Source organism: Bombus impatiens, unplaced genomic scaffold (assembly GCF_000188095.3).
Source record: "Bombus impatiens unplaced genomic scaffold, BIMP_2.2 scf_0320, whole genome shotgun sequence".
Lineage (NCBI taxonomy): Eukaryota > Metazoa > Arthropoda > Insecta > Hymenoptera > Apidae > Bombus > Bombus impatiens.
In genome coordinates, this window is record NT_176739.1 from 17882 (window position 1) to 29917 (window position 12036).

Genomic DNA, 12036 nt, shown 5'->3' on the forward strand with positions numbered 1-12036 from the left:
TTATTTCTGAAATAAACAAGGTAGAAAACGATTTCATCTAAAAGAAAGAGTTGTATGTAAGTCTACTTACGAATTCATTCCTATATTATAAAATATCAGCAATTTAATACCAATTCTTGTTTGTTACAGGAAAATTTGTTCGACCATCGTCTTCTACATAGCAAATCAACGGCAGAAGGTAATGTGGAAATCAACGAAAGGTAAGTGGCGACGATGTTTTCTTTCCATTGTTTTCCAATATTTTGTACTCAAATGCACCCACAAGCCCTCCCTGAATAATTAGAGAAAAATGATTAATGTATATCATAATACGTATATTAACGTTAAAAGTTGCTACTTATTTTTTATTTTTCTCGCTGTTTTCTTTCATTGGAAATTTTTATTTTCTAGTCGTACAATAAGTATCCACTGACACATATGTATGGAAACACTTACTATTTTTTATTTTTATAATATACAGTACTAACACAAACATCATGAACATTTATTCTTGCAAAGCGATGAACGATAAAAAGGACTCATTGGAAACGAACACCGATATAATTCGATTACAACTTGTCCCACATGAATAACGTACAACTGCAAGGGAATCCGCGTTATTATGGTAGAACGAATTCTTTGCTGATACGAAAATGGCCATCCTATACTACGTCGGAAGGATACATTATGTCTCAATAATAGACAGCCGTAATTTTGTCAAGTACACGGTTTGCAATGTTCGTAAAACTATTGGTGAGTGGTAGTTCCAATGAAAACGGATGATAGTTCATGGTAGATGAAAGTGGATATATGATAAAATATTTCATACTGGGTCGCTCGGGAAGTTAATGTATATCGTAATACGTAGATTAACGTTAAAAATTGCTACTTATTTCTTATTTTCCTACCGTTTCCTTTCGTTGAAAATTCCACGTTATTTGCACGCGACACGAAAAGCGTTTTTTCGAATATAGTTCCCTCATACTATTAAAATGTTCATCCTAATATTTTTAAATTAATAAATACAGATAAATTGATATTAACGTAAAACGCGATACGTAAATCACCTTTTCGTTTCTGTAAAAAATATCGTTCTTGTCGTTACTATCGAAATATATATTACAATAAATTGTCAGGTATAAATTTTCTCGTTGTGATTTGCTAAAGATTAACATAGAACACGACAGTTAATTCGTTTTTATATTTAAGAATATTATTCCGGCTTACCGGTGTATAATTCATCATTTTTATAATTATATGATTCTTTGAATTCCTTTTTTCCAAATAGAAGTTTTCAAATTATACAATTCGAATCGATATAATTGAATTAATAATCTGTATATCATATAATAGTTTGGTTCGGTTACATTAATTTTTGTTAATTTTATATGCTCTTAAATATGGAACGAAACAAAGTGCATTATAAGCATTTGATACCTTTCTTTTACCGGAAAGGCAAAAATGGTATACAAGTAGCAAAGAAAATGGCACACAAGCGTTGTAGTTGAAATTATACCTCCTTGAGCACGGCTTACTTGTGGGTGATTTCTTCTATGTTTATACATATGTACTTTTTGTATGTTCTTTATATATATATATAAATATATCTTTATATATATATATATATCTTTTTCTATGTTTTTAATATGTTTTTGCATATATTTTTCTATGCTTTTATATATTTTTTATATCTATGTTTTGTATATGTTATATTGTTATGTTCTCCAACATGTATTTTTACGTCTGTTTTAACTGTTTTATATATATATATATTTCTGTAATAGAGATACAGTATGGCATTTTAGTATTCTCTACAGAAATATTCTTTTTCTTAATTTCTCGCGTTTTATATGCTGCATATGTGCGCATACTTTTGATCATGACGATGATTGTTTATGATCATTCTTATCAATTTGAAATTATTTTATCATTTTATAAGGATATTTTATTTTTTGTTTTTTTTATATGATTACAATATATGTTAATATTTTACTTGTTATATGTATATTTACTTGTATTTGTTTATATAGATTTATATGTATGTATATTTATATTTATATTTATATATTTATATGTATATTTACTTATTTGTATATGTATATCTACTTGTTTTTATATATGTCTAGTTTAATTATTTCTATTTATAAATTTGTTACTTTCACATTATTAACTGGTGACCATTCAGATTTTTGTTTCAAAATTCATCGTTTTAATTGATTAAATGACAATGTTCTTGTTTGCTTTTTAAATTAATTTTAGTTTCTTGAGTAATATTTAGACTTTCGTTTCACTTGTTTTGTTTTAACTGAAGATATCATGAAGGTAACGTGTCTGTTTAATATTTCTATATTGTTCAACTCACTTGTGAATTAATTTTTCATTTCAATGTATTTACTGTAATTCTGAATTGCTTAAACATCGGCTTTTCTGTTTGATATAATTATTATGCATTGTGCACAATAATGCACAATAATTTAATTCATGACATATAAATTTTCACTGATAATATTAATTCAATTATGCAAGCGAAATGTAGTTTGTAGTATGTTTTACATTGATTGGATCACCATTCGTGGATCATGGAGTAGCGTTCGCTTTCGCTACACGTTCCTGCTCGTGCATTACTCACACATTTCAAATATTGCGCTCACAATTATACCAGCTGACTTACTTACGTATTGCCACTCTTTCATGTTGTCAGTCGGCCTTCCTGCTTCTTCGCGAACGGTTTGAATGACAGGTCTTACGTGTGTTGCGTGATCGGTCTTTTAAACATTCAGTTTATGAAAATTCAATTTTCAGTGTTGTTCCTTCCATTAGTAAAGAAAGGTGATTAAGAAGATGCACGTGCCTAAGGAAATTATTATCGTGGTGCTGGCCATTCAAGTGGTTTCCTCTGAGTCAGAAGGTCTTCCAGGAATTTTAGGAGGAATTGAAAATGTCGCCAACAGTGCTACTAATTTTCGTAAGTAATTTTAAAAATAATTCTAGTTTTATTTCTTCCTTAAACAATTTTCTTTTACACTGATACTGGGTTTCTTTTTTAGTTTGAGCCTTGATCTTCGTTGCTTCTTCAAATCTTGAATAATTCAATGGAATTTGGAGAATGATGGGAGATGATAGAATGTTTCTTATTTTACTAAACTTGATTCTCAATTTGTAAATCTATTGTTTTTTTATCTCTCTTTATTTAAGTAGTTTCATGTGAAATTGATTCTTAGTTCGATTTTTTAATTTCAAGAGTAGAGTACTTTTTGTTTTACTACATTTGATTTTCAATTTGTAGATCAAGTGATTTCTAAGTATGGAAATGGAATAAAGTGTAACAAGATATAAAGCCAATTATGGAAGTTAGCCTCGTCCAATTATTTTTAACTCGTTCATAGAAGAAAATACTTTCACTTAGATATTATACTGTGATCTGACTTAAAAAGTCATCTCCAGTTTTATTAGATTTGAAAGTTTTGTCTTACACATAGAAATCTGTATCTTAATTTACACTGTACCTTAAATTATAATGAATATTATCTTTTTTGTTCCATGTTCGTCATTTGTACGATATATACAAGCATTACTTATTTTGCAAGTAAAATAAGCATCGTTTTTGCTGTGTTATTAATCTTTGAAGAAATATGTTAATCTGAGGAGAAATCAAGGTTTTGTCATACAGACATTTTAGAAACAAGAAATTAATATTTCGCAGATAAGATCAGTGAGATAATAAGATGATTCAGAAACAAGTAGTAGTCATACGTTTTTTTGTAGTTTGAGCGTCATTTTATAATCATTATCAACTAGACCTGTATATCCTTTTTATTGTATAACTACAGCAATTGTCTCATTATGCCCGTGATTGTACGCTGTACAAACTCAATTACTGCGAATCTGAAAAATCACACGTACACTCCAATGTTCGTGACTGTATCGCGTTCAAGCAATCGTTTCCTCATTTTTTCCGCTCCTTCGCATCATTTTACTGCATCATTTTACTGCATCATTCGTCATGTTTACATTGTCAATACGTTTTCATCTAATATCTGCAAGTTTTCTTTAAGAAAGTTATTCGTATTAATTTCATTATTTTGAATGATTACTTTGTTTCGAGAAATGTATTATTTCTAGAAATTGTTTAGATTTTTTAAAATTAAATTTATCAGTTGCTGTTATATATAAATACTTCAACTTACTGTATTATTACTGTATTTTAATTTTCCGAGTTCAGTTACTCAATCTTCATCATTCACTACTGCATACATTAGTTTTCATTTGGAAGCCATTATCGTGGTTAATAACTCGGTTTGACCCTTGTTCAAATGTCACAAGTACACTCGTGAAAATGAGAAGCACCTACGCTGAATTTACGACCAATCGACCGTTTGTTGATCGTTCGTCAGGGAAAGGAGTTGTGTTTCACTGGAAACTTTGCGTTTACTCGTTTGTTGCAGTGTCAGGACTTTTGCAACGACAGAAAGAATTGATACACCGCGTTACGGACACGGCCTCTAATTACAGTATGTGACACTTTCATCCAAACAGTTCTCTCAGTCATAGTTTCCAAATTATTCCATCAGCTATATTTCCATTTCATTATTAATATTTATTTCGGAACAATTCAATATTAATATTTTCACCACAAAATTTGTATTCACGTTAAATTAATGTTTACTCGAAATTCAGTTAAAGTTGAGTTCAATGTTAATTGGATTTGTAATAGCCAACAATTAGTCCAAGGATATTATCATGAAAATGGAATGAAGCTTGGAAAGTTGCCTCTATAAGAAAGCTAGTATTGCAGCATGACTGCAATAGCGTTTTTAATGGACAAGCCTAATGCGAGTCTCAGTTGCTAACAACATCGTTCAATTGCGATAACAACCGGTTGCAAAAATCTCAAGAGCTTCTTCTGAAATATATCCTTGCTTTGGCTAACATCAATTTTCTGATAATTTGGTAGTACCACTGCTTGGGCAATACCTCATAGAAAATACCGCATCAGCCAGCAACCATAATTGCAATTCCAGAGCACGTTGATAACCCTCAGGCCTATTTTCCCTGTAAAGCCAATGAAATCAACTTTTTACCGTAGAATTTGACCTTCCTAATTCGATATGGGTATTCATTACCAGTTTCTATTTTTCACAAGAATACTTTCTGCATCACCATCAATCTCCATCCTCTGCTAAATCGCTTTATTATGACTATCAGTGCTCTTGTAAGTGTAATTATTAAAAAAAAATAAAAACTAATCTCTGGACCTTTTTATTGTTTTAGTTAACACCGCGGTGGAGACGCCGAGGAATCTTCTCATCAACGCGACTAAACTCACCACTGGTTACAGTAGGTACTCTAAACTATAAGCTCATGAGAGTATTGCACCACTTGTGGAAACTTTTCACGAATACATTACATCGAAGATCTGCTTCAAACTTGGTCAATGTAATTAATAGCTTGCGGATTTCTATGCATTTATGGGAAATTTGAAACTGTAAAATCGTACAGAAGGCACATAATATGGAAAAATATATAAAATTTTCAAAGTAAAGTGCTTTCTATAAATAGGTAAGAGAATTTTCTATCTACATGTATGAAAATATGAATTTGCATGAAAAGCCGCAGTCTAGTAATCATGATAATCAAATTTCATTTACAATGCTAATGAAATTTTCACATGGTTTTGTACAACACACATAGTGTATTCACGAAAAGTTTGAATGCTTTCGTGAGCCAGTGTATGTAATTACTGCAATCGACACTAATTGAGCAAAGGACAGTTGACAGTGCAGCCTCGAAGGGTCTGGAGTTGAAAATTCGAAGGTTCATAGACAAACTTCGTAGCAGAATGCCCTATGGGATACCAGAACTTGGAATCCCACCTTTGGAACCGTATCGTCTTGATGAATTGGATATACATGTAGACAATTCGGACATAGGGAAGTAAGTTAGAGGATTGATTAAGTCTTTGGTCACGTTGAAGGTCCTGAAGAATTCCTAAACCACCATCTCTGCTTTAGCCCGATGTACTTTGAATATCAAATGATTTTCTGTCACATTTCCGGTATTGGAAGAAGTCGACGAACTTCCCGGAAGTTGCTGGTATGTTCGCTAATGGACGACTTCATGGCTCTGTCAGACTTCTGAAGTTTGTAAGAACCTGAGATTATATGGCAGATAAGTTTAGGAATTCTTCATACAGAGAAAGTTGAGACTAGGAAGTCACGTTTGCCGGAGAGTTTTATGCAAATGTGTGAAAAATCAGCCGAACTTGACTTACGCGAGTCTTACGTACTCAAATACCGCGTGTTCAAACTATTTCAAGCTTCTAAGTGCTCAAAAAATGTAATTTTTATGTTGAACTCGTTTTGGAATACCAAGTCCAATTTCTCGGCCATCAGACTGCAATAAATAAATACATACATAGATATTGAACATTTTTTTTACGTCTGCTTATTGTTAGGAATATTTCCAAAGCAAGATAAAAAGGAACATCCTGTATGAGAGGAAAAATAACTTTTTATATAATACCTATTCTCACGCTATCTGTTCAAATTAGTGGCTAACATTGTATTGAATTTTTCAGCATATCCATCGTTTTGGAGGATATCGTGCTATACAATTTGTCGACCTTCGTGATCAACAAGGCGAAACTATCCTTGATCGGACCAACGTTTGCGGCGAATATTTCTATTCCGGAAATATACGCGGAAGGCCTTTACAATATATCCGGAGTCCTGGGGAACACAGTCGATTTGAAAGGTGCTGGGTCTTTCAAAGCGAATATATATGATTTCCAACTGTATGTGAACAGTTTATTGGGATTTCACAAAGGAGTGTACTTGAAGACCTTTGACATGGACTTTTCATTGAGATCCATCGATATCAATTTGGGAAATTTCATGGATGATGATGAATTGTCCGACGTCATGAACAAGGTGGGATCACTTTATCAAATTACCAATAGTTAGTGGTTGATTTGTAACTTAGGAGCTTTAGCGGATTGAATTAGAAATAAACTCGAATTTGAGTATATAGCTTATGCAACATCTACTGAAGATAAAAGAGAAAAAGACTAAGATATAAATAATTTGTAACCAACTTTGCTAATTTTATATTTCAATAATTCACAATAATTTTTATTATTATTATATTCACTGTGTGAAGAAGATGATCAAGCAGAAAAGTGATTTTAGATCTCTGATAGATTGAATTAATTAGAAAACAGTACATTTTAGTACTTATCTTCTGTACCATGGTTTGAAGAAAAGAAAAAAAAGATCAGGATACAAATAATTTGTAGTAAAAATCTTATCAATTTTTATTTACTTCGATGTTTCTTACGAATTTTTATTGTTGTAATATTTGTTTTGTTGAAAAAGTTGTTGAAGCAGAAGATTCAAGGTGATATAATTATTTATTTAACTTCAATGTTCGAATGTAACAAATTGGTAGGGCAGAAGGGCCGTGAAATTGAATTTGCATGCATTTATCCGTAGGTCTTTAAGGAGTTAACACCAAAGGTCATAGAAGTTATCAAGCCGGACATACTTCCAGGTATCCAGAGTTATGTAGGTAGCAAAATTAACGAGACCGTCCATCAAATCACCCTGAAGGACATAATTAGTGTGTTGGGCAATAACGAAATCCGAGAATTTACGCATATTATTGCGGTCTAAATATATTTCTAATGAATTCTATCATTTGTAAAAAGTTTAAAAAATAATATCAACGATATTTAACTATATATGTAATTATATATTTAACTATTTATAGAATTCAATTTAGTATGTTTTTAATTTGAAGTCAAAGATAGTCATTTGTTGTATTCTTTTTAAAAGATCTTTTCCTCCTTTGAAAGATCTTACAAAATTTGTCAATAATTACATTTTGAAAAATTACACTTCAATAAAATAGTCGTTGGGAGTATTTGTTTAATAAATTGTTTATAAATTATGAGCATCATAAAGTAGGTTCTTTAAAAAATGATTTTAGATATGAAAATTTTGTTATATAAAAATAGAATTTCTTAAGGCAGTACAAACGTTGATGTTTCTTTAAGTATGCTTTTTTGAAGTAAATCTTGTCTGTATTTCTTACAATTTTGGAGATATTTAGTGGTAAGTAGAGTGTGGTTCTTTAATCTTGTAGTTTGTTGTAGAAACTTGTCTAAGTTTTTTAGTAGTGCTGTTATAACGTTGTTCTGAATTTTCCAACATGTTCTTAAAATTGTACTTCACTATATGGGAAATATACAAGTTCTTATTACATATATACAGAGTAGTATCTCTTTTCGCCTCTTTTCTTGTATTCTAGCCACTTTCACCAGTCCTTCAAATATTCCATACACTTTCTGAATATTACACACCACATCTTATCGAACGTTTAATGTTTTTATCATTCACAAACTATAAAAGTAAAAAAGTAGAAAAGTATTTCTAATGTGGTGTTGCGAAGGAAACATGAGGATAAACTGGGTATTGAAGAATATTTTAAAAAAATTCAAAGCCCTTTAAAGGATCAAAGGTTACCAACAACAATACAAATGTAAAACGAGACACTAGTTTTCCACTCAGATTCAATGAATTTGCGTCGAGGGACAAAATTGCTACACTTCATGCTTAATTCATTGATTCACGTGCCAGCCGAGAGTGGCATTCTTAATTTCTCAGCATAGAGTGTGAAAGTGACTGGTCCTTGAGTCAAATCTTGTTTAATTATCTGCTCGTATCATTTATTACCTATCTAAGTCATTAATTCTGTCATAACTAATTATTGTTATGATAATAATGTAATATAGTAATTTGAACTCTTTTGGTACTCCTAATGTAGTAGTGTATACGTATTACCTTCTAGTAGCTTAGAATACATTGTTCATATATATATATATATATATATACATTGTATATAGTGTATACATATTATATGTATCGCAAATAATAAAAATTAACGTAGTTTAAAATAATATAACTTTAGTTTATGTTGATAAAAGTAACTTGAGTTATTAAGAAAAATATATTTTGAAGCGCGTCGATCGTCAAATATACTCAAGTTAACACAACTAATTGATTTTTCTAAATATTATTCATTAATTTTCCAAATACCATAACTAATTAGTCAATTTTTAACAGGGAGATCGTAAAACATCAACATCAAAAATCAAGATGGAAGATAGAAGAACTGCGCAATTGCAAGTAATTCGATGATAATCAAGTAAATGGCTAGTCATTCATAATCGATGCTAATGATAACTAGCCGCGTTAAGATTAACGATAGGCCAATAACCAGATTTGCTTATCGGCTTATTAAAAAGTTATCGGCTCGTTGGTATAATTTTCCCGGATTAATTAACGTGTGATACATTCTTGAAGAAAGGAAAACATTCTGAAGGTACTTCGAACTTTAAACGAAGAATTTTTTATTATAATTTTTCTTTCCTTTTTCCTATCTTTCCATTTATATCTCGTTGTATGATAAGAAAATTTTCACGATAATTGTTAATTGCTTCTTAATCCACACCGATAACAGTAGACGCTTCTACGCTTGATAATTTATGGATTATTATGAACGTTGATTGTACAGCGATTACTGAAATGCGATGGTTTAGAATATTGATAGTCATGCTGAAAGAGATTGATGATGAATTGCTTTTGTCAATTTGAGAGGCGTTTTTCTATTCCTCCTATGATAGGAAGAAAAATCAAGCGACGCATGTAGCATACTATGTAGTCGAACACTATTTGATATTCCCTTTATCGTTTTGCTCTTAAACAAAGACAATTCTGTTTGTTTCTTAATTGAACAATGGGAATAAACATGTAGACATAGTGACTTGATTAAATAGTCCACTTTGTAACTTATTAGAGAAACAGCAGAATATTCTTCTCAGAAAATTCCAGAATTATGAACCGATGAAAATTCAATACTTATTACTTCAATAATTTTATAATTTATATAACAATTTTTCTGTTTCGTAATTACAATATTTAGTACTTTAATCACAGTCCTGGCAAATCTCATCACATTCCCTTTATTCATTAGAACAATGTTTTCAATCAAATAAAAAAAGAAGATTGTTCTACATCTGTTACTTTAGATTTGACAAATTTATTAATTAGAATGTTTTCAGAGATTGAATCATTCGTGTTTCTAGAAACATTCCAATAAAGAGGAAAATTTCTATTGTCTTATCGCTCTTTATTTACATGAATTTCAGTAAGATCGAACGCGAAATAATTCCTGTCAGTTTCACTTCTTCTCTTGTCTGATTTTACTGTAAATACAAAATATTGGATTAGTTCTTGAACATCCCCAACTATAAAAGCGGCCCAAGCTTTAGCTAACAATAGATTGCGATCGAGTCGCGGCGAGTCCATTATCATCGTTATCGACGCTATTTTACAATATCGTTATCGTCGATCACCAAATACTTGCACGTGCTCCATCTCTTTCATATTTTGAGTGACCCGTTTGGAAGATAATTCTTTTTGACCCCTTTTCACCCTTCTATCTCAATGATCAATATCGATTAACTCCAAAATTAGAATTCTTATTTGTACATCTGTTTCCTCCATTTTTATCAATTATATCATCTTCTAGTTAGAAATTGACGTTTTCAATTTGCAATTACAAGTAGAAATTCTCCCAAGGAAGCAAGGTACGAAATGTATATTGTAGACTATCTGATACATTGTATTTTTTCTTATGAATGGCTCTTGAAGAGTAATCTGTTCTCCTACTTTGCTTTGTCAGTTCTCTAACAGGGTGAAATATTTCATATGTGCCTTCAGATGAATAAGACTGCAGACATTCACTTGATTGCTATTGTTTCGGCTACATATATATCAATTATAGAAATTTATTTCACATAATTAGAATTGAATCGGTTAATTAGTTCATAGAGAAAACGTACAACGAATAATGTATTTAACAATTTAATAATTTAATAATTAATTTAGCAAATTCATGATTGACAGTTAAACAAAGTTTCACCGCCGTGAAGTTTGATGGACGTTTAGAATGGTTCTTTGATGAGTAATAGATGGTCTAAACTAGAATCGAAACTCCAAAATCCTCTTCCAAAACCGACCTGTGTTACTCTTTAATTTGTGGTAGCGATCTTGTTGCCAAAATTTGAAAACTAGTTTTTCCTTGTAGCTCGCGGTAACGTCCAGTGAAATATTAAATTTACTTGTTCATTCGGTTTTTGATTAACGATAATTCTTTTCTATTTTTCGTCCACTGTGAAATTATTGACCTTGTATTTCAACTTAAATTTCATTATATTTTAATTTCTTTTCCAGGCTTAAAAACCCCGCCCGAAGCATCCCTTCAGTTTCGCCATCAATTCAGTTTGCAGGAAATAGTATTTCTCTGTCAGGACAGCAGTGTGCTCTTCTATTTTTCACCTCGTGACCGGAGTCAACGAAAAGCAACAGTTGGCGGAGCTTCAGAGCGACGAGGAAATAACTATGCCCGAGTATTGTTGTGACAAGAACGTATAGCTCGCGTGGAAAGAGAGAGAGAGAGAGAGAAAGAGAGAGAGCAAATCGGAAATCGCACATGCGTAAGATTCGACGATATAGAGCACCAGAAGAAGACAGTCGCGCTTAAACGGCGCCCAGCGTCAGACGTGTTAGTGCGTCGTCAGAGACAGTCGATCATCCAATCTATCCAAGGAACAGTTACCTCTTCACCAAAAGAATCTTAAAAGGAAGATCCAGTTAGAGAGAAGAAGAGATTATTGTCATTTATGGGCGGATAAATCTTTGGTTGGGGTTACTAATAATGGGAATCAGGGATGGTGCTTTGAACTTTCTTCATGAAGATTTCCACCACTTTTGCATTTTGTGACATAGGAGAACGCTTTTGAGGATTATCGAAGTATCTCTCCAGAACTTCTATGTGGAATGAAACAACGATTCTGATCAATTTTGGATCCATCGAAGGAGTGTTTACACATCTTTTGCCAGCTTCTTTTGCATTTCGCCGAGCAGCTTCCGGTGAGTGACAATATTTAAAATTTGTATAACGCCTTCTGTAGAATGAGTGCAATTTTTTAATATT

At 31.7% G+C, this 12036-nt stretch overlaps 2 protein-coding genes across 6 annotated transcripts in view; both read left to right on the forward strand.

The window, feature by feature from the left end:
* The first annotated feature begins 2660 nt into the window (after positions 1–2660).
* LOC100746302 lies at positions 2661–8244 on the forward strand. Of its 2 annotated transcripts, XM_033320554.1 has the most exons (6): positions 2661–2944; positions 4425–4490; positions 5251–5316; positions 5751–5913; positions 6557–6908; positions 7470–8244. In XM_033320554.1, the coding sequence occupies exons 1-6, from the start codon at positions 2821–2823 to the stop codon at positions 7647–7649; spliced, it is 951 nt and encodes a 316-aa protein (XP_033176445.1). In that variant the 5' UTR covers positions 2661–2820; the 3' UTR covers positions 7650–8244. The 2 variants fall into 2 exon arrangements, with proteins under 2 accessions (XP_033176445.1, XP_012240885.1); XM_012385462.3 differs by lacking the exon at positions 4425–4490 and having other exon boundaries at positions 2662–2944.
* Positions 8245–9082: 838 nt separating this feature from the next.
* The window catches only part of LOC100749883 (parathyroid hormone/parathyroid hormone-related peptide receptor-like), a 32117-nt gene continuing 29163 nt past the window's right edge, over positions 9083–12036 (forward strand). The window contains exons 1-2 of one of the 4 annotated variants that reach the window (XM_024367414.2): positions 9083–9183; positions 11274–11972. The gene's annotated coding sequence lies outside the window, so the exon portion shown is untranslated. The remainder of the gene's footprint in view (positions 9184–11273; positions 11973–12036) is intronic. The other 3 variants (XM_012385415.3, XM_012385416.3, XM_003489358.4) reach the window with 3 other exon arrangements.